The 22265-nt window shown below is 49.8% G+C and overlaps 1 protein-coding gene across 1 annotated transcript in view; it reads right to left on the bottom strand.

The window, feature by feature from the left end:
• JADE2 (jade family PHD finger 2) overlaps positions 1 to 22265 on the bottom strand; it is a 72237-nt gene that overhangs the window by 7261 nt on the left and 42711 nt on the right. The window contains 5 exon segments of the mRNA XM_041481831.1: positions 3515 to 3632; positions 7968 to 8429; positions 13922 to 14038; positions 14532 to 14699; positions 18357 to 18568. Of these exon segments, the coding sequence (XP_041337765.1) occupies positions 3515 to 3632; positions 7968 to 8429; positions 13922 to 14038; positions 14532 to 14699; positions 18357 to 18568 (1077 nt within the window).

Here is a 22265-nt window from a genome sequence, read left to right as displayed (position 1 = left end):
ACCCATCACCAACAAGAGCATCTCCAGAAGGGATTCAGCTGCACAGCCACACTGACAGAGCAAAGGTACCAGCAGTTTTAAAGCCAGCCTTGATGTGACCCTTTGACAAAACTGTGCAGGAGTGAAAAAAACCCCAAAGTGATAGAGGTAAATGAAGCAGGAAGGATGACCAGGACTGCCTATGAAAATGTAGGAATCTAAAGGTAAGGAGCTATACAGACATTCAGCTAAAAATTAGCATTTCCTAAATGGCTTTGAACATCTACTGGATTTATTCCACTTGGGTAAACAGGACAAATACCCTATAAAAGTACCACTTGTATTGCCAAGTAAAATACTTGCAGCAGTTTTTACTTACTCTGTTAGGCCATTCTCCCCCAGAAGTCCGTGCTAAAACTTCTGTTAATTTTCAGAGAGGGAAGGATACTGCCCTTAAACCAAAATGTGGGTGGCTCATGGAAATGGAGGCAAGACAGGCAGTTTTTCAGAGTCTGGCCCATAGGCTAAACAATGATCTTAAGGAAGAAATCAGTTTATTGTGTCAGCCAACAGCAAATCCTCAGCAGAGAGGCCATGGGGTAGACGGGTCAGAGGGAATAACCTCAGCTCTTCCCCTGCAGCAGCAGTGGAAATGTACTGGGTGAACAGGGGAGGGAATTTGCATTGCACCTGCCTGAGTCTGAATTCACAGAGGATTTACAGTCCTGGAGTTGCTAGCCAGGAACCCCTCCTGACCAAAGGACTTACAGAAAGAAAGAAATGCAAAAGCAAATTTGGTATTTGCTACGTTCCTGCCAAGTAATGGGAGGAAGGCAGACACATTTTTCACTTCGCTTACAAAATCAAAATCTAACTTTGTTTAGACAGCACAACGGGGCTAAAGAGGAACCCGAGCAGCACTTTTTGAAGAGGAACCTGTCAAAATAGTAGCCGTGTTTCAAAGCCAGACAGTGTTTACTTTCCACTCAGTGCAAGAAAAATACAAGGAAGAGTGGAAGGTTCATTTTACATGGGAAGTTCTCACTGATTTTATTAAGAATCTCCTGCTTAAATGATCATTTGACAGCGGGAAAAATAAACCACTCCTGTTCTGAGTATTGTGTGGGAGCTGGTCCAAAAAAATCTTTGTGCCAAAACCATCTTTGGAACAACCCCAACAGACCTCAGTCGATGGCTACTGTAACAGCAGCTAAAAACTGCCCTCATCCTGGTGAAATAATGGAGACTTCTTCCTTTCTCCAGGAACCCCAGGTATGGAGAGCGTCCTGGTCAGGAGCTGTGGGGGAGGATGCTAACGGAACCTTTCCCCTCTTCCAAACTAGTAAGTGTTTTGTAATGCTGGAAAAGGCAGCAAAGTGAGTTATCCAAAGCTTTGGTTCTACTGGATGCTGAGTATCTGCAGCTCCTGGTGTGGTCTTGGCAAGGGAACTCCTCCTGAGCTCAGGACATTTACAGACTGATGCCAAAATGCACTCGGGTCCCTAATGTCCCCCTGCCATGGGAAGGACCCAGATGCCCAAACCACCTGGAGATCCCAGGACCAAATTCCTGGAGCTGTTTCCCTGGCAGCAGGGACTCATGGGAGCTGGGTCCCAGAGGAAGCAGTCAGTCCCTGCTCAGGCTGAACCAGTAAGTCCATCCTGGCAGAGACAAGCAGCTCAGCTCAGTTGCTTCAGAGTGGAAAAGTGCAAATACCAGCCAGGTAGGGCAGGAGAGAAGAGCATCTGCATCACAAGGTCTGAAGTGATCCCTGCACACCAATCCCCACCGAAGCCACCCTCCCACTGTGGGTTTGTCTCTGATCACTCACCTGTGGGCAGAACAAACATCATGGGCAGCCATGCTTTTCTCAAGTACTCCCATAACATTTTGGGGAAGGGCAATCGCACAGTACTGACACTGGGCAATGCAGACAACCCCAAAACATCATCAGCAGAACCTCAACACAGCTCCCCATCCCTGGCTGGCATCTGCACCCCACTGGTGAGGCTCCCTGCTCACTTGCTCCCGCTCTCCCTGGGAGGAACTTCTGGCTCCCATCCCACTACAGCATCAGAGAGAGGGTTGGGCATGTACCCCCAAGGCATTTTGGGGAACACAGGTCCCCAAGGGCATTTCCAGCTATCTAACACCTTGTCTGCAAGTGAGGAGAGCTTTAAAACCCCTTCCTGGCAAACTACCCTGTGCCTATCTCCTTCTGAGAGCTGCAAATGCTGGGCTGGGTTTGCCCAGCTGAACTAGAGATCATCCTGAAGTCCCCTATGATGCCTCCAAAACCCACAGAAGCTGGCAGTGACAGCACATGGCAGGTGGTGCTCCTGGCAGGGATGCTGCTGACTAGGGTGGTGAGGTGGGGGTCCAGCTCAGGAATAATGTGCACATTATGCCCTGGGTGCTAGGGAATGGATGTGCAGTGTGGGGTCCCCAGTCGGTGGAAATACCATTTGTGTGTGTTCAGGCTGCTGAGCTGTACCTCTGGTCCAGTAAGGACATGCAGAGCAACACAGAGTACGACAGGGACTGGGATTTACAGGACCCACATCACCCCAGAGCACACCCTGGGGCCCCAGCCCTCCTGCGCCCCATCGCTGCCTGGCCTTGGCTACCAAGAGGAATTTGCATGGGCCTGAGTCACAGACATCTCAGCATACACGTTCCTCAGCCTCCAAAACTTCAGTCAAAGGAGACTTTTGTCAAGGAAAGCTCAGCCCAGACAGTTCCTGAAGAAACCCCAACCATGTGATGGCTTCAAACACAACTCCAAAGCCACAAACACAACAACCGTCGGAAGCAGCTGCCAAAGCACCAGATGCTGCTGCTGGAAAAACTGTTCTGCAGCCACGGGGTCTGGTCTGCCCTGCCACCGGAGGCAGAGCAGGAGAAGGAGGAGGGAGAAGGAGCTGTGGGCTCCAGCACTGCTTGTGCAAAAGGAAAAAAAAGTAGGACAAAAGGAAACCAGCTTTATTTCAGCTCCTTAATAAAAGTTGGCAGAGGCTTTGCAGTCAGCAGCATGATCTCCAGTAAGGGGTATGTGAAGTGGGGAGCTGCAGCTGGCCAGAGCTAAAGGAGCTGGTCTCCTGGAGCAACAGACTCCCCACCAGCAGCTTAACCCTTGATTCTTGACAGAATGCTCAAAGGCATCTGCAAAGAGCCTGAAGCAGGGCTTCCACCCTGTGCCAGGGAGCCAGCTGCAGAGCAGCCCATGCCCAGGATGTGCCACCTCCTCCCAAGCAGTCCCAGCTCACAAAAGTCACCAAATACTGTCTGAGCATCCCCACCTAAACAAATGCTTGGTCCTGCTAATTTCTGGGAAGGGGAGGATCAAGAGGGATCTGTGAAAATAAATAGCTCCAGCACTCCAGTCAGCCCGAGTCTGGCTTTATTGAGTGTTTCTGAGTCAATATATGAACCATGCCAAAATAACATATCAGGGGAGGGGGCAGCTCTGGCTTCTCTGTCACACAATTTTGCTTCAGTGGGAAGTGTCTGTGAGAACAACTTTTGTGGTACTGACCTGGGTAAAGATCTTTCTCAATAAGCTTCATCTGGAGATGGAAGATCTGCTCCTGCAGTTTACAAATGGTGTGTTTCATTTTCTCCCGTCTTGTCACCATGTAGCAGAGATTTCTAACCTACGGAAACACAAGAAACAGTGTCTGGTTTAGGCAGGGTCAAAGCAGGTCCCCTCAAGCTGTGTTGCTGCTCCTGCTGCCTGGGGAAATCCCCACTCCCTGGGATTCCATCCTTTTCACCTCACCATCACCTGTGCTGCACTCCTACCATGGCCCTTTGGATGAGCCAGTGAGGGCTCCTGATCCAAACTGTGGGGTACCTATGGGAAAAACCATGCAGTGAATAATTCCAAGCCCAAACACCTCTGTCCTGGCTCCAAGAGCCAGCACCCCACGGTGGGCAGGGAAGGCTGGAAAGGAAGATGCTGTAGAAGGAGCATTACAACACAGTCATGGAAAGGGCCAGCACCAACCATCTGAGCACTGTGCTGAGTCCTTGGCCCAGCAGCTGCATCAGGCACATGTCCTGTTCACACCTGACACAGCCACCTGCACAAAAAAATGCCAAATTTGAGGAAGCATCTTGGTGCTGCTGCAGTCAATGCATCAGTTCTCTTACATTAATTGCACCTTTTGCAGGGAGGGATAAACCCTCTTCCCACAGCCAGCGCAGGGAAGGGACTGAGCTGGGATGGGGATGTCAGAGCCTCACACAACTGCCCTAAAGCAGATACCAGGAAAAGGCATAGAAAATACAGCAAAATACCCTGGTGATGCTGACCAGGTCAGCAGCTGGAGCAGCTCCCTACCTCAAACCTGGCCCCTCCATATGGTTACTCACACTTGCTCCACAGCTACCTGCAAATCACTGGTGCATTTTGTCCCAGTTCAAGAACTTCCATTAACCATGGCAGTGGGGATGGAAGAAGATGATCTTTTAAGGTCCCTTCCAACCCAACCCATTCTATGATTATCTGAAGCTCTAAACACAAATAGCAAAGCACAAAATATAAACTGCTCACGTGAGCCAGTGCAGCAGCAGCAGCTAAACCCTGCTGCTGATAAACACCCCCAGCAGCACAAGATGACAGAGCTACTGCTGACAACTCCTGGCACTTGATGAGTTTCAGTGCCATGCTTTTGCCAGCCCCACGGAAGGGTGGCTGGAGAGCCAGGCTCTGGCACTGCTGCCACAATGGACATCAAGGCTTTTGGAACAAGCAGAGGCTTTCAGCTGCACAGCACAAAATGCTAATGGCAGCTAACAGGATTTGACAGCATTTACTCAGCCTTTTGATACCCTGAAAGAGCAAAGCTGCCTGTATTCAGGTAAGGAGGAGGTGGCCTGAACAGAGGAACATGCACATGGGGATGTCCACACTCACATGTGACCCTGCTGTCTTCGATTCCTCCCCCTCCTCATGCTCACACCCTTCTCTGCAGAGAATATTTCCAGGCTTGGGGGACTGTCCCAATGTGGCCAGGAGCCTCTGCACCTCTCACAATGACACAGCAAGCCAGGACATCATCCCACACTTACCTTGTATCTGCCACCAAAGGCTGTGAGGGCAGCAGGACAACTGCAGTCAACCCCTAGTACTGCCTCACTTAAGGACAATTTGGGAATGTTTAGAAAAAAAGGAGAAGAAGCTGCTCTTATTTTTGTTGTTGTTGTTGAATCCCCCAGCTGTAAATACAAGGCAGGCAGTTCTATAGCATATTTTACTATGTTCTCTTTTTTTCTTTCTGGATTGGAGAAAACATCAAACTATTTCTTTATGAAGAAAACAACTGCTTCTGGCAACCTGACTCTTCAAGAGTTTGGCCATATCTCTTCTCTATGATTTGATATTCCTGGAAGAAAACATTACTTTAGCTTTGCTTAGAGACTGCTGGTATTTATCCACACTTACACAGCTCAACACCACCCAGTGCTGCTTCCCCAAGCCAAGTTTAGATGCTGGTGTGAAAGCCTGGAAACCACAGCTTTTTGTTAAAGTTATTTTAAACACCCAGTCCTTGGAAAAAACTTTTTTAAAAAGGCAAAGAGGGTTAAAAAAGGCCAAAAATAAAATGGGGGGGGCTGTATTAGGATTCCCAGTTAACAGCTTTAATTTGCTAACACTGTGAAGTACAGAAATGTCAGGGATTAAATGACAAAGAGAACCACCATCACTATGGCTGTCCCCATGTCATCTGCTCTCTGTTTCTGCCTTCCCGATTCCTGGACCCCTATACCATCACCAGCCCCAAAATCACTTCTGCCAGATTAATTGCTGAAATTGCTAAAATACTTAATAACATCCTGTGGACACCCTTTGAAAGCCTTCAGAGCCTTCCAGGCTGCTCCTCTCTGATCCAAATTTGATGCGATTCCTCATTATTTGCAAGTGAAACAGGGTGGCAGTGACCTGGCAGGTGCAGGATCAGATACCTGGGATGCTCTGCCCACAAATGGATTTAAACCCCATCACCCATCTGAGCACTGGACTTTGATCTGGCTGGTGTTTATTGTTCCACTCTTGGAAGCAGAACAAACAAACAGCTCTTCCAGGGACAGGCAGCGAAACCTGGCAGGGAGCTGCTAAGCAGAGGCTGAATGCTGATGGGCACACCCCACAAAGCCTGGAGGCAACTCTGGAAAATGAGAAATCTGGTAAAACACGTAGTTTTGACACAAAGAAATCAAAGAGAAGCTGCCGTGGGCAAAGCATGGTACTCAGGGATGCACAGTGGTTCAGTGCAGCTGGAAAAGCCAAGCTGGGAACAAAAGGAAGCAGCAGGAGGCAAAGCAGCCTGGTTTAGATTTACAGTGTAGAGCAGATGAGGGGAAAAAGTGAGTTGAACTTGTCACCTCAGATCAGGCAGATGCAGCCTGTTGCTGGAGACCCACTAAAGGTGGCACCAGCCCAGAACAACACAGAGATGGAAATGAGGCAAGTAAAGGCAGGAACAAAGAGGGGACAGACTGGCAGAGGGATGGCAATGATGACCACAGGGATGAAAGCCCACAGAATCACAGAAAATAGACCAACAGGTTCAAATCCAACTATTTCCACACAGAAGAAGGCTCTTGGGCTCCAGGATGAGGAGGTGGGTGCAGCAGGGGACCAGGGCAGGCTGGTCCAAAGCTGAACCCCCACCTGTTCATGAACACAGTGCTCACCCACAGTGCCCTTCTCCCCACAGGTTCAGTCATGCTACAGACCCACAGAAGACTGAAAAGAGGGTTCAGGGACATGCAGGGGCAGCATCCCCACCACCTTCACCTCCCAGGGAATGCCATGTCACCTACTGCACCCTCAGCCCCTGCTCAGGAAACCACAGCATCATATCCACCAGGTCAGAACAATGCTCTTTTCCTGCTTTCCTTCCTCCTTGCTCCTAGAGACTCCCTAAGCTGTGGGTAGGTGGTCTAACAAGGACCTGGGAAAGGGCAGTGGATTCACCCCTTTGGCAGGAGCAGGAGAGAGGGGACCAGGCAGGGCTTGGGTATTCAGCAAAGGAAGTGAAGGAGCTTGGGGTGTGCATGCCAAGCTCAGCATCCCTGCCCTGCCTGACCCTGTCCCACTGCTACGCCCACGTGCCTCCCCAGCAGCAGCACCACTGCACCTGTCCCCTCTCTGCCATCTCACCCCAGCTTCTGTGTGTGCTTCCTCTTCCCCTGTGTCTGTTCCTCTTGCTGCTTCTCACCTTCATGGCTACTCCTCCTCTCCACCTCTGCCCCATCCCTGCTCCTGCCCTCCATGCAGCCGTGACAGCCAAATCCACAGGCATGGTGTGGCAGCAAGCCCAGCCCAGGGAGCTCTGGCATCACTTGGGCACTGCTGCTCCACCAATGCTCCCTCTCACCCAAAAAGCTGCTGTGGAGACTGCTGCTTCCTCTGCTCTGGCTGGGAGGATTCAAGGATGTCCTGCACCACTGGGAGCTGCAGGTGCCTGCATCCTCGGCTCTGCCTCTGCCAGCAGCTCCCTGAGGAGCTGACCCACTTTTGGCTGCAGCAGGGCAGGGGATGCCCAGTCCCACTGGCCCTGCTCTCACTCTGCCTTTCACTCATCTTTGATGTTTAATGTTAGTAAATAACGATGTGCTCCCAAGCCTTGCTGCTGCAAAGCACCTGAGGGGCAACACAGGATAATTCTGTGAAACTATTTAGGTATAGTGGACACAAGCTGCAGCATCACCTGCCTCCCATCCACCCAGCCCTGCCCAGGCACCTCTCCCTGCAGACACTGGTTCTTTTGAACCCCTGGGTGTGCCCAACACTAACTTGATGTCAGTGTTTTGGCAGAGATGATGTACACACACCGAGCACTGCTAAATTTCTGAATTTCTGAATGAAGATGAAAGAACAAAACTGTAAGGGGAGTCAAACTGAGTCAGGGGGAGCAGGGCTTGTGCTGTCTGTGGGTGCCAGCACACGGGCACACCACTGAAGGAGAAGCTGTACTCACCCTCTCCAGGTCTTGCCTGAGGTGCATGAAGAGCTTTAGGCGTCGGTAGAGAACATCCTGCTCTTGCTGAGCCAAGTTGTCCACTTCATCCGTTTTTGGTGTCAGCAGCGGTTTGTTGGAGTTTGCTTTCCTCTTCAGCTTCCAGTACTGGTAGACAAAGTCCACCAGTGATTCACTTAAGTCAAGGTTCTCTGCCACCTCTGAAGGCTTCACGAGCTCATAGAAGTCCTCCTCCAGCTGCTGGAGCTTCTGCTTCCGCAGCGTGACCTTCTCCAAGTCCAGCTGGGCTTGGTCGGGCTCTGTCCGTGCCTCCTCGGGCAACTTGGTGGCGCCGGTGCTGTGCTCGAGGCAGAAGGACTTGAACTTCACCTCATCGTTGTCTGCAAGGATAGTCCGCATGTCCAGGTTGTGGTCGAAGGCGCAGGTGACGTGGAATGCGGTGACACAGGCGGGCATGGAGCACTGCGGGACAAGGACAGGGCTCAGCGCCAGGCACCATCGCTGAGGGGACACTCACCAACACAACAGGCAACACGGGCACGCCACAAACCCAGGGACACCACCAGGGTGACACCTGCCGTGAAGTGATGGAGGCTCCACCACAGGAATTCCTGATGGAGGAACACCGGTATTGCCCCGGTCACAGAGACCCAAAGGTCCAACACCACAAACACGAGCAGAAGAACCCCAGGGTTCAAGAGGTGGCATTTTCCCACCTAACCTTCTTTAATCCACCCTCTGTAGTGGGCCCTGCTCATCTCTCACCTACCACAACCAGAAGCTTCCAAAGGTTCTTCCAACAAGACATGTCAAAAGCAAAGAACAGCACATGCCAATGGGATGCTCCAAGACTGGCAGTGGATTTGTCCTGATGGAGAAATGCTCACCTGTATTTCACCCTCAAGCTACTCCCCCTCTGTTACCAATCTAAAGTCAGTATGCCATTTTTACTGGAAGCATACAGAACATGGCAAGGTTTAGGAGAGAACATGGGATCTAAGAAGCAGCCAATGCTCCTAAACGCCTTCCTCCTCAGGAAATTACACAGCCTCTAACTTTCTCCCTTTTAAAAAAGAAAGAAAAATGTAACTGGAGCAAAACATCACAAAATGAATGCTTTAGAACTTGTATATTGGCTACAATGTTGTCAAACTTGCATCAGATCAATTATTTTAATCATCTTCTGAACTTACCTCAGGCTTAAATTACTTTGGATCCCACAGGCAACAAATCTCAGCCTGGTGTCCCACAGAGGAACTCCCACCAGCCAGCGCTGTGCCCATGTCCATGTCAGCACCTTCTCCCCCTCCACTCATTAACTGTTTTTAATGGCTCAGAGTGTCAGGTAATTATTTCAACCATAATCCATAAGAACTCAGTCTATTCCAGCTGCTAATGACCAGTTAAACTGCAATAATGAGACCTTTTAAGTGGGCTATTACTGTAGGGCACTACTTTGGCTTTAATAGAAGAATTGCTCTTGTGGGGGATGAAGATGCACTTGTGGCCTGGAGGACCACGTGGAGGCTTGTGAAATTTCCTGAATGTTGATGACAAACCGTTTAGTTTTACTGGGGCTCTGCTGCACTTTAATTCTCAAAAAGAAAAATATATTCTGGTAGTAGTTGAGGAACAGAAGTTTTACAGCTTTTTATCATCATCCCATCCATCAGCCCTGAATCCTGCTCAGGCACCCGGGGGCGAACTTTTGACGTTGCTGCTTTTAGATATTTTCCTTTGACTTTTTTCATGAGTCTGCTGGTGCTTAAGAAGCTGCCAGGACCAAGAAAAGCGTAGGCAAGCACTGTCCAAATCCTTCACTTCCAGAGCTCTCCAGGCCCTGCTCCAAAGCCTCAGAGAGCAGTGGGAAGAGCTGGAGGCAGCTCTGGCTGTACCAGCATGGCTCTGGGCAGCAATGCTGGGCACTAACTCCCGCAGGCACCACAAGCAAGCGGATTATTAACTCCAACACCACGTTCACCCTGTTTAAAAATGGCCATTTGTCTGAAATTTCAGTCTGAAATTGTTCACAAAAATATCTGGTAACTTGCAAAACTCAACTCCTCCTGCTCTGCTGCTGGTGCTCGCTTGGAGCCTGGCACTGTGGGGGACCCTGTGCCAGCCCAGGGCACTCAGCACCGCAGCGGGCACAGGGTGCCTGCCCTGCCACCCTGGCCTTCCTCTGGGACAGGCCCTGTCACAGCCACACACGCAGCTGAAGCACCAGCTCTGCTCTCAAGTATTTATTTTTGGCAATGAAGGAGGGACAGAGGGAGCCCAGCCTGACTTGCAGCTTCCAGATTTACTCAGGGCAGTCAGTATATCACATGCTGGCTTTTAAAGCACACACAGTGCTGTCCCTTCCCTTCTGTTTCTGCCATCAGTGCTAAAAACAGCATTAACAACGCGCCCATGTCTTCTGCCAGGACAGTGTCCTGCTACCAGGAATGACCATCACTCCACCTCAGGAATAAAGCAAATCCGGTGACACTCATCCTGGATCTCTCTACTCCAACAGATGGCAAGCAGCACTTGTCAGAAACTGTGCCCAAAATGCAAACAGAAAATAATTAGGCAGCTCAGATGACAGGGCAACAAAGAAAGATACCTGGTTGGCTACAGCCACTGAGGGACCCTGGATAAACTAACAATAAAAACATATTGATCCATCCCAGAATGGTGCTGGAATGAAGCCACTTGTGGCAGGAGGGAGGGATCTGCCACACAGAATGAACCAGGCTCAAAGACTGGAGCTTCATTATCGACTGTGCTTCATTATCTTACAGCACCTTTCATTCAAGCACTTCAGCACGCTTTGCTTATCCAGGCAAATCCATTCCCAAATAAAATTGTGAGAGAGAGAGAGGGTAAAAACTGCCCCAGAGATTTAACGTGGGCTCCTAATTAGTCCTAAAATCATTCTTATTGGGAAGAAACAGATTATTTTAGTTGCCAAGGTCATTCAAACAGAAGTTTAGCAGCTTGCAGTGGTGCTCTGCTGCAGTTTGGGGCTGAGGGGAAGGAAGCAGCTCCTCCAACAGACCTGCAAGGGGAGCTCAGGAAGGAAAAATTAATTACCGGTGCTGAACACTGGCCAAGCCATCAGACAACACTTCTGCATCCTTAAAACACTACCATGTGATTTTTTGTGACCACAGATGGTCTGGAGCCTGGTAGAGCTTCTCAGCTAAAAATGGCAATTTGAGCCTCACAGACCCCTCGGAGGATGAGGGGCAGAGGATGGATGGGACTGGGGCAGCACGGGCAACACACTCTGCTCTTACCCCTGCGGCCATGTGCTGCCTTTTCAGGCCTGCAGGGAGAAGACAGCTTTGGGAACCACCAGTTATCCCAGTGGATGAGGACCTGGGGCACTGCTTGCTTAATGGGAGGGGGTGGCAGTGGGCAGAGAAGTGATGATGAATGGGGGAGTGATGGAGGACATTTCCAAGGGCTTTTTCTCCAAAAAGTGACAACAAAAAGAAAGCTGGAAGATGATGACTTCTTTGGAGAAGCTTGCCAACAACCAAGAGAGCCCTGGCATTCTGTGCTGCCTCGGTGAGCTCTTCCAGTCACTCTGACAAGCAAGGAGGAGGGAGTGGAGTCCCAAAAAAGCATAGTCAGGACTCAGGCTGCACCAGAGCCTGGCTCCTGGCACCCTCTTTTCCATCTCAGAAATGCAAACAAGAAAATTCCTCCTGCAGTCTGAGCTCTCTGGCATCTCCTGATGTCTGACCACAAGAACCACCATGAAGTAATGACTTCCCCTGAACAGGAGTCAGGCAAAGGGTGTCTCCAGAGCTGCATCCCTGCACAGCATCCAGTACTTTAGGCTCACACCAAGTTACACTGGGCTCACAGCTCTGTACCAGAGAGCAGGGGTTGAGTTACGTGCAGCAACAAGGCAAAAGGCATGGACAGCAGCAGGGAGCCCTTTCTCAGGCTTCTTTGAGTTTCTTTCCCTTCTGATGGTCAAATTTGGATGGGGGAAAAACATCTCCACACACAGAGATCCCTACAAAGACTTCTCATGTTTGCCTCTGCAAATGTGGCTGAGGTGGGTGTTTTCTCAAGCTGCAGTGCTGCCTCTGAGATGCCCTGCTTGGATGACAGTCTTTACTCCTCTAGCCTGCCTCCCAGATTTCACCTTCATAAAACCCTCTTGGCCACTTGGAAAACCCTCTCCTGAGAGCAACGTTCTTCCTTCTGCAGACCTGCCCACCTGCAGCACCTGACTGCTGCTGCCAGGAACAAACACCCAGTGCTTTTGCAGAAAACAACATTCTCCTTTCAGAGCTGGGTCACAAACCCAAAATGCTGACAAGAGTAGATCCCACCTGTATAAACAGGCACTAGCAAAAATATGCTCCATAAAATATGCTCCATAAAATATGCTCCACAAAATATGCTCCATAAACATAAGCTTTCAAAACAGAGCTCTGTACCATGGATGAGTACAGAGCGTATTTATTTACCTATGGGTGTTAATTTACCCCATAAATCCTTACATAAAGGCACTGCCTGCTTTTTTGTCACTTCTCCCCCTTTTCCTTGAAACAAAACCATCCTGCACACGGCAGGGTGGCCTCGGCAAATGCTCCAGTGGCAATCTCACTTATAAACCATGAGCTGCCAGCACATGAGGCAGCAAGGCTCCAGTTCTGTCTCAGGTGACCTTTAATGCAAATCCATTCAGTACCCAGGATCTACAGCTCCCATGTCATGATGGCACTAAGAGGATGAAGCCTGAGAGACACTGAATTCTTTTTGATGCTGCCAAGCCTGTTTGCTTCCTTCCCTGCCCCTCTGTTCTTTGAAAGCAGTTGCCATTCTGACACAGTATCTCCATCTGGCAGGGTGAATAAGCACCCAGAGCCATCAAAAAATGAGTCAATGCGACAGATTTAAAGAAGTATTGTGAGATTTCATTTCAAACTATGGGGATTACTTTTAAATAGCTGCCTTTAAGGTATTAAACCCAAGATGACAGCACACACACAGCTCAGCACTGCAGAGCTCCTATCCCTGCTGTCCTTCTGCCACCAGCCAGCAGCTCCTGGTCCATGGTCACTGCTGCAAACACCGACTTCCACTGTGTAGCTCCTGCTGAGGTACCAGAGCTGATCACTTGGGGTCAGGACACATCCTTAAATTTCTCTCAATTTTTCAAAGCTTAATGGCTATTCTCTGGGACCACCAAGACATCACACTGGCCAAGCAGGTGGAAGGAGGGGGAATCAGGGGGTTCAGCAGGGCTCCCCAAATGCCCTCACACCAGGAGTGCTGCATTATGGATGGGAGCTTCTGCTCTGCTCCCCAAGGTCAGAGATCATGGTGTGGGAAGCTATGCCCCACTTTTGCAATAGAAAAGCCTGGAGAATCCTGCTTTCTTTCTGAAAACAGAATTTCTGCCTCTCCTGTTATGGCAGGGCAGGCAATCAGGTATCTGCAGTGGTTTGTTTAGGTGTGGCACAACAGAAAATGTGGAAATGTAATACATGGTAAGTACTTTATTTTCCCAGCCAGCAGGTCAGTGAGGACTATCCAACCCTGGTGAACCTTGATATCCCCACAACTGAAAAAGGCTGACCCCTGAGGTTTGTGAAATACTTGTGTTGTGTATCCCATGAGCATCCCACTTTCCTGGCAGCCTCACAAAGCCCTTCTCCTGGAGGTTTCTGATCTAAATCAAGGTCACTTGCAGTCCCAGTAATTAATGTCACTACAGCAACACCACTGTGTTATGCAAATAAAGTTAATCTAGATTTCTAGCACTCAGTGCATTAAATGATTGCAAACAACATCTGATGATGCCTGACAGGCTCTTGTCACTAGGTTTACTCAAAACAGAAATAAGTAATTCAGACCATGTCCTTCAGCATCTCAAGACTCTCCAGTGGCTGATACAGGTACAACCCTGGAGCTCTGAGCTTCTCCAGTGCCAAGTTACATACCTGAATGCATGTCCCAGTGCACTCCTTGCAGAGGCTGCAGGACAAAGCCCATCTGCTTGCTGGGATATGTGAGATCTTCGTAATGGGTTCCATTTTTTCAGGACATCCAATGCTAACCTGGCCACAAGACAGAACACAAGTTGTAAATACCAGCTATGGTCCCAAATCTCCTACAAGGGGGTGCCTGTGGCAGTCTGAATGAGGGATGGATTATATTTCTTATTCTTCAGGGTCAGTTGTAATTTGGAAAAAAACCCAAACTCCCTAAACCAGAAACAAATCTGGATGACAAAGAAGAAAAAATTTATGTTGGTTTTTCCTCTGCATGAATTCCTCATCTGAGGTGTATCTCAGATGGGCATATGAAATTAGCTTTACTCTGCTCAAAGGTATGCCCCTCCCTCTGTGGCCTTGCAGCCCAATTCTCTGCCCTCCTTTAATTAGCAGCTCCTTGGCTGCTAATTAAACACACGATAACTGCCCAGCGCTGTGGCTCTGGCACAGCCTGAGGAGCCAAACTGCATTTGTTATTTACACCTCTAACAAACACCCTGGGCCAAGACCTGAAACCTCCATCCATGTGTGAGGAGGAGGCTGGGAAAGCTCTTACTTCAGGTATCCATAAGGCACAGCTAACGTGGACCCACTTCGTGCCGCTCCGGGTGGGCTTCAGCGCTCCCCCCCTCTTGGGGCACAGCAGACACTTGGGCTGGACACCGAGGGCACAGGTCCGGCACAGCCAGCTCCCAATGGGCACCTTCAGGATGCCATAGCATGCCTGTGGAGACATGAGGGACAAGGGGTAATCCAGCAGCCCAGGATGAACATCCTCCCAGAGCTCCTCCGTCGCTCCCAGCTCTCTCAGTGCCGCTGCATCCCAGCGAGCAGCAGACTCAATGCAGCACAGACAGGGAGCTGAAGTTTTCCTTACTACCTTCCCTGTTTTCACATGGATGCTCACGGTGTGTCCTGGGTTTTAATTAAAAGCTAAGAATAAAAATGTGCTGTGCACCATGCCAAGCACCAGCTGGCTCCAGGCTGGGGGTGGGCAGAGCCCCCAGCACCAGCAGCTCTGCGGTGCAGACATCTGCCCGCTCGTGTCCTGCCCCCTCCTGACCCATGATGACTGGGAAAAGTCAGAAATGCTGCGCAGAGAAATCTTCTGAGGTCACTGAGGGCTGAAAAGCCGCAAGCCCACGATTGAGAAAGTTGACCACACTGGTTAGAGACCCAGCACAGCCCAAAGGGGAAGCAAAAATAAATACGGAAAGGCAAAAAGGGGAAGGCAATAGTAATGAATGTAAATGAGATGGGAGGAACCAAAAAGGATAATAAATCTTAAGGATGACACATTTAAAGGGGACACAGACAAGTCTCCAGCCAAGAGAGTGAGACCTGAAAGACTCAGACTGCCCATGGAGCTCCCTGACCAGCTGTGGTAATGCAGGACACCAAGAAGCCAAAGTGTTTTATAAATATTTCTCCTCCGTACTTGGGGAAGAGCCAAATGATAAGCCATATCACATAATGATAAATACTTCCCACTTTCACCGTGATTTATGACTGCCTTAAACAGCTACTGCTAAAACTAGACAGTTTTTAACTGGCAGGTCCTGATAACTCACACTTAAAGGGTTTTCAGAGGGCGACACACTGCCTTGGGCACTTACACAGGGCTGTGTCCCTATTTAAAGCGAGGAGATGTAATTAATTCTACATCTGGCTGCTCTGACATCCTGCAGAAGGCAAGCAGCCAGTGCTGACAAGGACCCCCAGCACTGGTGGCTGTAAATTGAGCCCAGGCATTCGTCAGCTCAACTTCTTGAAGTTTACCCCCAAAAAGAGCAGCTTTTTCTTCTGCTGCTACAGGTCATTGTCACTGCAAGTGACAATACTGTGGGTGGGGACAGGAACAGAGGGGACACATGGAGATGTGTGAGCTTGGCAAAAGTACATCATCAGCCTCTACTGGCCCAGAAGAGACTACAACATGACTTTAGTTTGCCCCAAATCACAAATTGATAGTGGTTTCCAAGTGGAAAAAGCCATTTTGTGAACAGATTATTGGGATAACAAGGAATTAAGAGAGGAAATATTGCTGCGAGTTTGCATGGTTCAAAGAGACTTAACTGTGTGTTTCACAGTGCCTCCAAATCTGATAGATAAATCATTTCTGGAACACAGTTTTATAAAATATGTGATTTATTACCAGGAAGGAATCAGCCCGATATGTACTAGCAGCAGAATGAACTGGCAGACTCATCTCAAAATCCAGGGGAAAGCAGGAATTATGACCATCTCTAGCAGACTCATGGATCTTGGTTATTATTTCTAGCGATTTTAGAGTAGCTGAAGGTGCAATTCTGCTCCTGAGAAGCAAATACAGGTCTTCCACCCCAGACAAGGAGCAGCTCTAGAAACAAGGTGCATTATCAGCTAAACATACTCTTCCAAGTCCAGCACCAGGCAGAAGGTGCTCCAGAAATATGAAGCCAGAGGAATGCTGAATAGGAGCAGCACAGCTATTTTTACTGCTGCATCTATTTGGGGTGCAACATCCCTGAGAACGAGATGTCAAAAAAACAGGGAGGAAGCCAAGCCACATACGAGCTTGGTGTGGCCATGGAACAGAGGGCAGGTCCAGCCATGTGCCACACCAGGGAAAGGGAATTCAGTGATGACAGGCCCATGGCATGGTGGCTGGAAACTGAAGGTGGATCATTCCCATGCTAAGCAAAAGTGTGATGTTGTCACTGTGAGAGCAATGAACTGTGATTTAGCAGTGGGGGGCATGCTTCCACCTCACTGACAATTTTAAAAGGACAACTGCATGTGCTTTCTAAAAGCTTCAGTTCACAGGAATTAACTAATAGCAAGCCTCATGGCTTGTGTTATGCAGATGAAGTGAGTACAACAACATCATCTGGCACCATAACCCACCACAGTGTGTCCCGAGCCCCTTCCCAATGGGATGCAGGAGGACAAGGCATGGCTCTGGTGAAGCCCACAGCACCAGCACCCATATGCCTGCAGGAAAGCATCATTCCCAGCAGGTTTTGGACGTGGTGCTGGCAAAGGCATAGGGCAGGTTAGATAACCATGATGCCATGTAACACCCTGCACTGTGCCTCTGGACTTCGTGGCTTAGGGTGTAAATCAGGGCAGAGATTAAATCACAGGCAGCTTAGGGGCTGGCATAGAGCTTAGGGCTGGACTTTGCTCCCTGAAAACAACTGAAAATCCCTCTTTTCTTTCAACAGCCTTGAAATCCAGGCTGCTGTGTCCCCTTCTGCAGCACTGGGGCTGCTGCTGAAAGTGGAGCCCACACGGTGCCACGGCTCCTCCTGAGTCCCTGCTGTGGCTCATGCCAGCTCACAGCCTGACACTGCCACTTGGGCTTGTTAAAAAAGAACCCAAGACAAAAAAAATACCTCGAACCCAACCCTGAATCATTCTGGTATTTTGTGGAATCTGATTCACTGATGGAAACCATTCAAAACACCCACCACCCGCAACTATAGATATCTCCAGTGCTCTCCCACCTCCAGGAAGCACTGATGGAAAAGCTGCCCAAAAGATGAGCAAATGGCTCTCTTTAGAACTAAAAAAACCCAAAATCGTTCACACAGAGGCTGCTGCCATCCCAGCACCACACAGTGCTTCCTCTTGAAGAATGACCAGTAAAACCTCCCTGGATCCTCAAGGACCCAGGAGACCCTCATGTGGCTGCTTTCCCCTTGTCAAGGTTTCCCCAAAAGCAGGAGGCCCACAAGAGCCTGAAGCATTACCAATGAAGCATTACCATTCAATTCTACAAATAAAATTATTTTCCTCCAGGCAGCAAAATAAAATGAAATCCCACGCTCACACAGTGGGGAAGCTGGGACAGAAATGCTGCGATGTGAGACCGCAGTGGTGGAGCTGGAAGGTCCAACCACTCCCCAGACAAAGCAGAGGAGGAGGAGGAGGAAGCTGGGGGGTCTGTGCAAGCCCACCTCTCTGGTGAGCACAGGACTGCAGACCCACATCCCACCCAGACACCCGCCAAGTCTTGCACACAGTGCTGGTCACTTGAATGTGCTAGAGATCCCACTGGGGCTCCATAAATGGGGTAATGAAGAATAAGCATATTAAAGGACAAGGAGACATAAAATAAAATATCCCAGAGACCAGAGAATAAGGAGGAAGGGGCACTTCAGCCTCTGGTTGTGTGTTTCTGAGGGCACTTATAAATGGTTGGGGGTAAGAAAGTAAGAAAAGCAAGTTTGCTGTCTGCCAGCTATCCAAGACCCCGCTGCTGTCCCCACTCCTCTGGAGCTGCACTTGGGATCCACGAGGAAAGCTCACCAGGTGTCTACAGCAGCCCAGGGGAAGGGATGGGAGGAACCCAGAGGAGGAGGGTACCAGAGTGCGATGAGCAGAGCCCGGGGCTCACCTGGTGCACGCAGACGTTGCACTTGTCACAAAACACCATCTCGTTGCCGTCCTCCCCCTCGGGCGAGCGGCACACGTCACACACCACGTCCTCGTCGTACTCGATGCCCAAGCCCTCCTCGGTCTCGATGGCGATGTTCATGTTCTCGTAGCACATGGTCTCCAGCTCCTCCAGCACTCGCTCCAGGGTGATCTCGTCCAGCTCGGGCTTTTCTGCAGGGCAGAAGGCAGAGCATGAAGGCAGCGCCACCGAAGCGGCTCCGGCACGGGCGCCCGCCCGCCCTCGGGAGCGTTCTGCCAGGGGCTGAGCACTGCAGATGGCAACTCCAGAGGCAAACCCACAGCGAGGGTAACAGCGGCCATTCGGAAAACGGCTGCTCCTAACTCGGGATGCAGTTTGTATTTCATAGACAGTAACAAAATATTGCTGCTGACCGAGAGGAAGGAAAGCCATTCAGCTGAAGCAATGCAGATAATTGGGGCTGACAGTTTAAATGTTCAAGGAGACAAGTTTTGCAAAGATGCTTTCTGCAGAGAGGGCTCAGACAAGCTTTGGCAACACAAAGTCAGTGCTTTAATTGTTAAGCCTAATTTTAAGGCCAATTAAACGGAAATGTAAAACTGAAGCCAAAGGCAGAAAGACGATAAATAAGGGGGGTTTTTTGTGTTTGGGTTTAGTGAAATTAGAAGGTCAGACCCAGGTGGGTCTTTTATTCCCCCCACACCAGGATCTTTAATGGAGAGAGGTGGCAGAAATGGTTTACCAGAGCTTTCTTCACAGAGACAACCAGGTCTCTGTGTAAGGTCAGTAACCAGCAGAGGTTTTTTTAGAGCAGCAACCTCTAGGAGTGGGATACTCAGCTGCCTTTAGACAGGGCATGCTGCTACCAGGAGCTCAGCAGCCCCAAAATGGTGCCACACAGAAGGCTTGTCCCAGAAGTGCTGCCTCCCACCTGCACACAAAGATCCTGGTGCCAACAAATGCAACGTGAGGTCACTCCAGGCAAGGAAGAAAATCTGTCAGGAGCAGGAGTGAGGTTCTCCATGAAGGGTTAGAGGCAGAGTTAAGCCCCCATCACACCCTGTCTCCCAATGAGCTCTATGTCATCAGAGGAGAAGGGACAACAGAAGTACCAGCAGGATGCAACACAAAACAATTAGGCTTTGTAGTTCATTAGTGTGAAATATCCACAACTGGCCAGACAGTGGAGGAGCCTGACCCAAACTGCTGTCCACGCCCCTTGCTCCAAAGCAATGGAAGAAAATACCTCATTTATAAGCAGAGATGGAGAAAAGGGCTTGAGGAAGAACCCATAAGGAATAGTTACTAATTAAACGTTCAGTAAAAAATTTGGCATCCTGGTCATCTCTCAAGCCACAGTGTGATGTCCCTGTTCTGGGCTGAACTCTGGGCTGCTCTAAAGCCCCAAGGGATGGGGTTGCAGGGGTCCCAGCACCTTTGTCTGGATGGGGCTGGCAGAGGCTGCATCTTTTCCCTCCATAGCCACTGATGAACCGAAAAAACTCTGTCAGGGGGGAAAGCATCACGTAGGCGAGCTCGGCAAGCAAACACACCATTGTCTGCCTTTTTAAGCTCTTCCCCAATGTTTCACTGGCACCGTTTCCCTTGGCTTGACAAGTCCCTGCAAACATCCAGCCTGGCATTTTACACGTCTATGTCAAGTCTGAGATACCATCTAAGACAGACAACACTGTTCCCTATCACAGCCCTTTCAAGAGCTCGGGCTGCTGTGCTGCAACACGCCAAGGAACCTGCTGATACCTGTTTGATCCCACAGCAGCCCCAGGATGGGCGTGGGATCTCAGCCCCAGGCTGGCACAGGCTGCCTGGGGCCTCTGCACTCAGCAATGTGAAGCATCCTGCACTAGCACAGCGAGTTCTGAGCACCAGCGCTGGGATGCAGCCACCATCTTGCTCTTGGCACCATTCCGGCTGGATGTCATGGAAACATGGAATGGTTTAGCTTGGAAGAGACCTTAAAGATCTTCTTGTTCCAGCCTCCCCTCCATGGGCAGGGACACATTCCACCAGACCAGGTTGCTCCAAGCCCTGTCCAAGTGCTCCCTTGAACACTTCCAGCCACAGCTTCTCTGGGTAACCTGTGCCAGGGCCTCCCCACCCACACAGGGAAAAATTTATTTCCAGTATCTAATCTAAACTGATCCTCTTTCAATTCAAAGCCATCCCCCCTTGTCCTATCATTGCCTGCATGTTACAGAGAAAGTCAGAGCATTATTTTTGCCTTAATGGAGTTCCTTTACAAACACACCACCCAAGGTGCACTTGCTCAACATGAGTTTTTGTTATGTTATGTTATGTTACGTTATGTTATTAAACCAGTCCAGCAAGAATATCCTCCTCTTGGTCAGGGTTTCAACTCCCCATCTGTGACTATGAGCCTGGGCACCAGAGTGCCAGTCTGGAGTTACTCCATTCCTCCCAGCATTTCAGGCTCTGCTCTTCTGGAAAGCAAAATGATCATCAAGGTGCTCCCAGTGCTTTTCCCCACACACTTTCCAGAGCTGTCCTGTGCTCCTGGGAGAGGGCAGGCAGCGAGCTGTCAGCTGCAGGCCGCATGAGGAAGGAAAGGGAGGGGGTTTTCCACAGGAATCATGAACTCAACCTTGCCCAGGGTCAGCATCATGCTGGCATTGCCACCGTTTCACTTCACCTCGAGTGGAAAGAAGCAGCAGCCACCCCACCTCCTGAATTTTCCACCATCACCCGCTTAACCCTGGGGAGAAAGTTCATGCTGATCCCAAAACTCCTGTGCCAGAGGAAGGCCAGAGGCAGAGGGAGAGCAGTGCCTTGGTGGGGTTCTCACCACTGTCTGTGGCATGCAGCTCTTACAGCCCTGCATGGGAGCATGGATCCGTCCCCCTGCACGCGCACACACACACACACACACAGAGGCACTCTCACGCTCCATTTAGGTGTAATTACATTAGGAATGCGTTTGCCAAGCGTCATCCCAAACACCTCGGAGCTTATTGAATTGACAATTGCACTTGATGGGGATGAAGCGATTAATCGTTTGTGAAACACTAAACAATGGGGCCTGGGGGTGAAGTGCTTTTTCCATTTGTGCTCCATTTATCTCCTGTATCACATGAAGTTTGTGCTACTAAACTCCATTCATAAAATTGTCATCTTTTTGGCTGCAAAAGCTCTCTCTTTATTGATCGTGGCCAGCTAAACAGCAAACAAAAAAATCCTCCACCAAAACACTCCCTGAGTGTACATGCACAAGTGACACTATTACTGTCCCCAGAGAAGGAAAGCAAAGACACAGGCAACTGCTCTTGGCCACAATTAACAAATCCAGTGATGTCCACATTTGGGTCCATCACCATGTCAGCGGACTCTACCTGCAGAACAAGAGAACAGTATTTTCACCTGGTTAAGGTGTGCCAAGTTCTTAAGCAAGAAAACAAACCTCTTCTGAGCCCCCACAGAAGACAGCAGTGATAGCCATAAACTTCTTCAGAGTTTCTGTCTGGAGAAACACAGGCAGAGGCCAGGCTTCAATCCAGTGCCAATATAATCCCTGGCTATTTAGTTCAGAACACCAACACAGGAGGAATATGTCCCATCACCCCTTCCAGGAGGCCACCCACACCCTTTCCCCATTAACACTGAGTTCATTAACGATGATGGGTTTTGATGTGGCCGCCCAGCCTCCCTGGAACACCCCAGCATTGCCCCACAGTGGGAAGGGCTGTAATCCAGGGAATGCTGCCTCCCACGGCATCTCAGATGGGAAAATCTGTCCCCTCTCTGCACAGGGCAGGATGCTGCAGGGTAGCATCTTCCCAGCTAAAGGAAGCACCAGAAAGTGGGACTTGCTTAGAAATGGAGGAGAAGAGGTGACAGACAATGATGCACTAC

Source organism: Pyrgilauda ruficollis, unplaced genomic scaffold, assembly GCF_017590135.1.
Source record: "Pyrgilauda ruficollis isolate IOZ18807 unplaced genomic scaffold, ASM1759013v1 scaffold57, whole genome shotgun sequence".
In the NCBI taxonomy this organism is placed as follows: Eukaryota; Metazoa; Chordata; class Aves; order Passeriformes; family Passeridae; genus Pyrgilauda; species Pyrgilauda ruficollis.
Note: the sequence above shows the minus strand (reverse complement) of the source record. Positions and strands in the feature narration are given on the sequence as shown.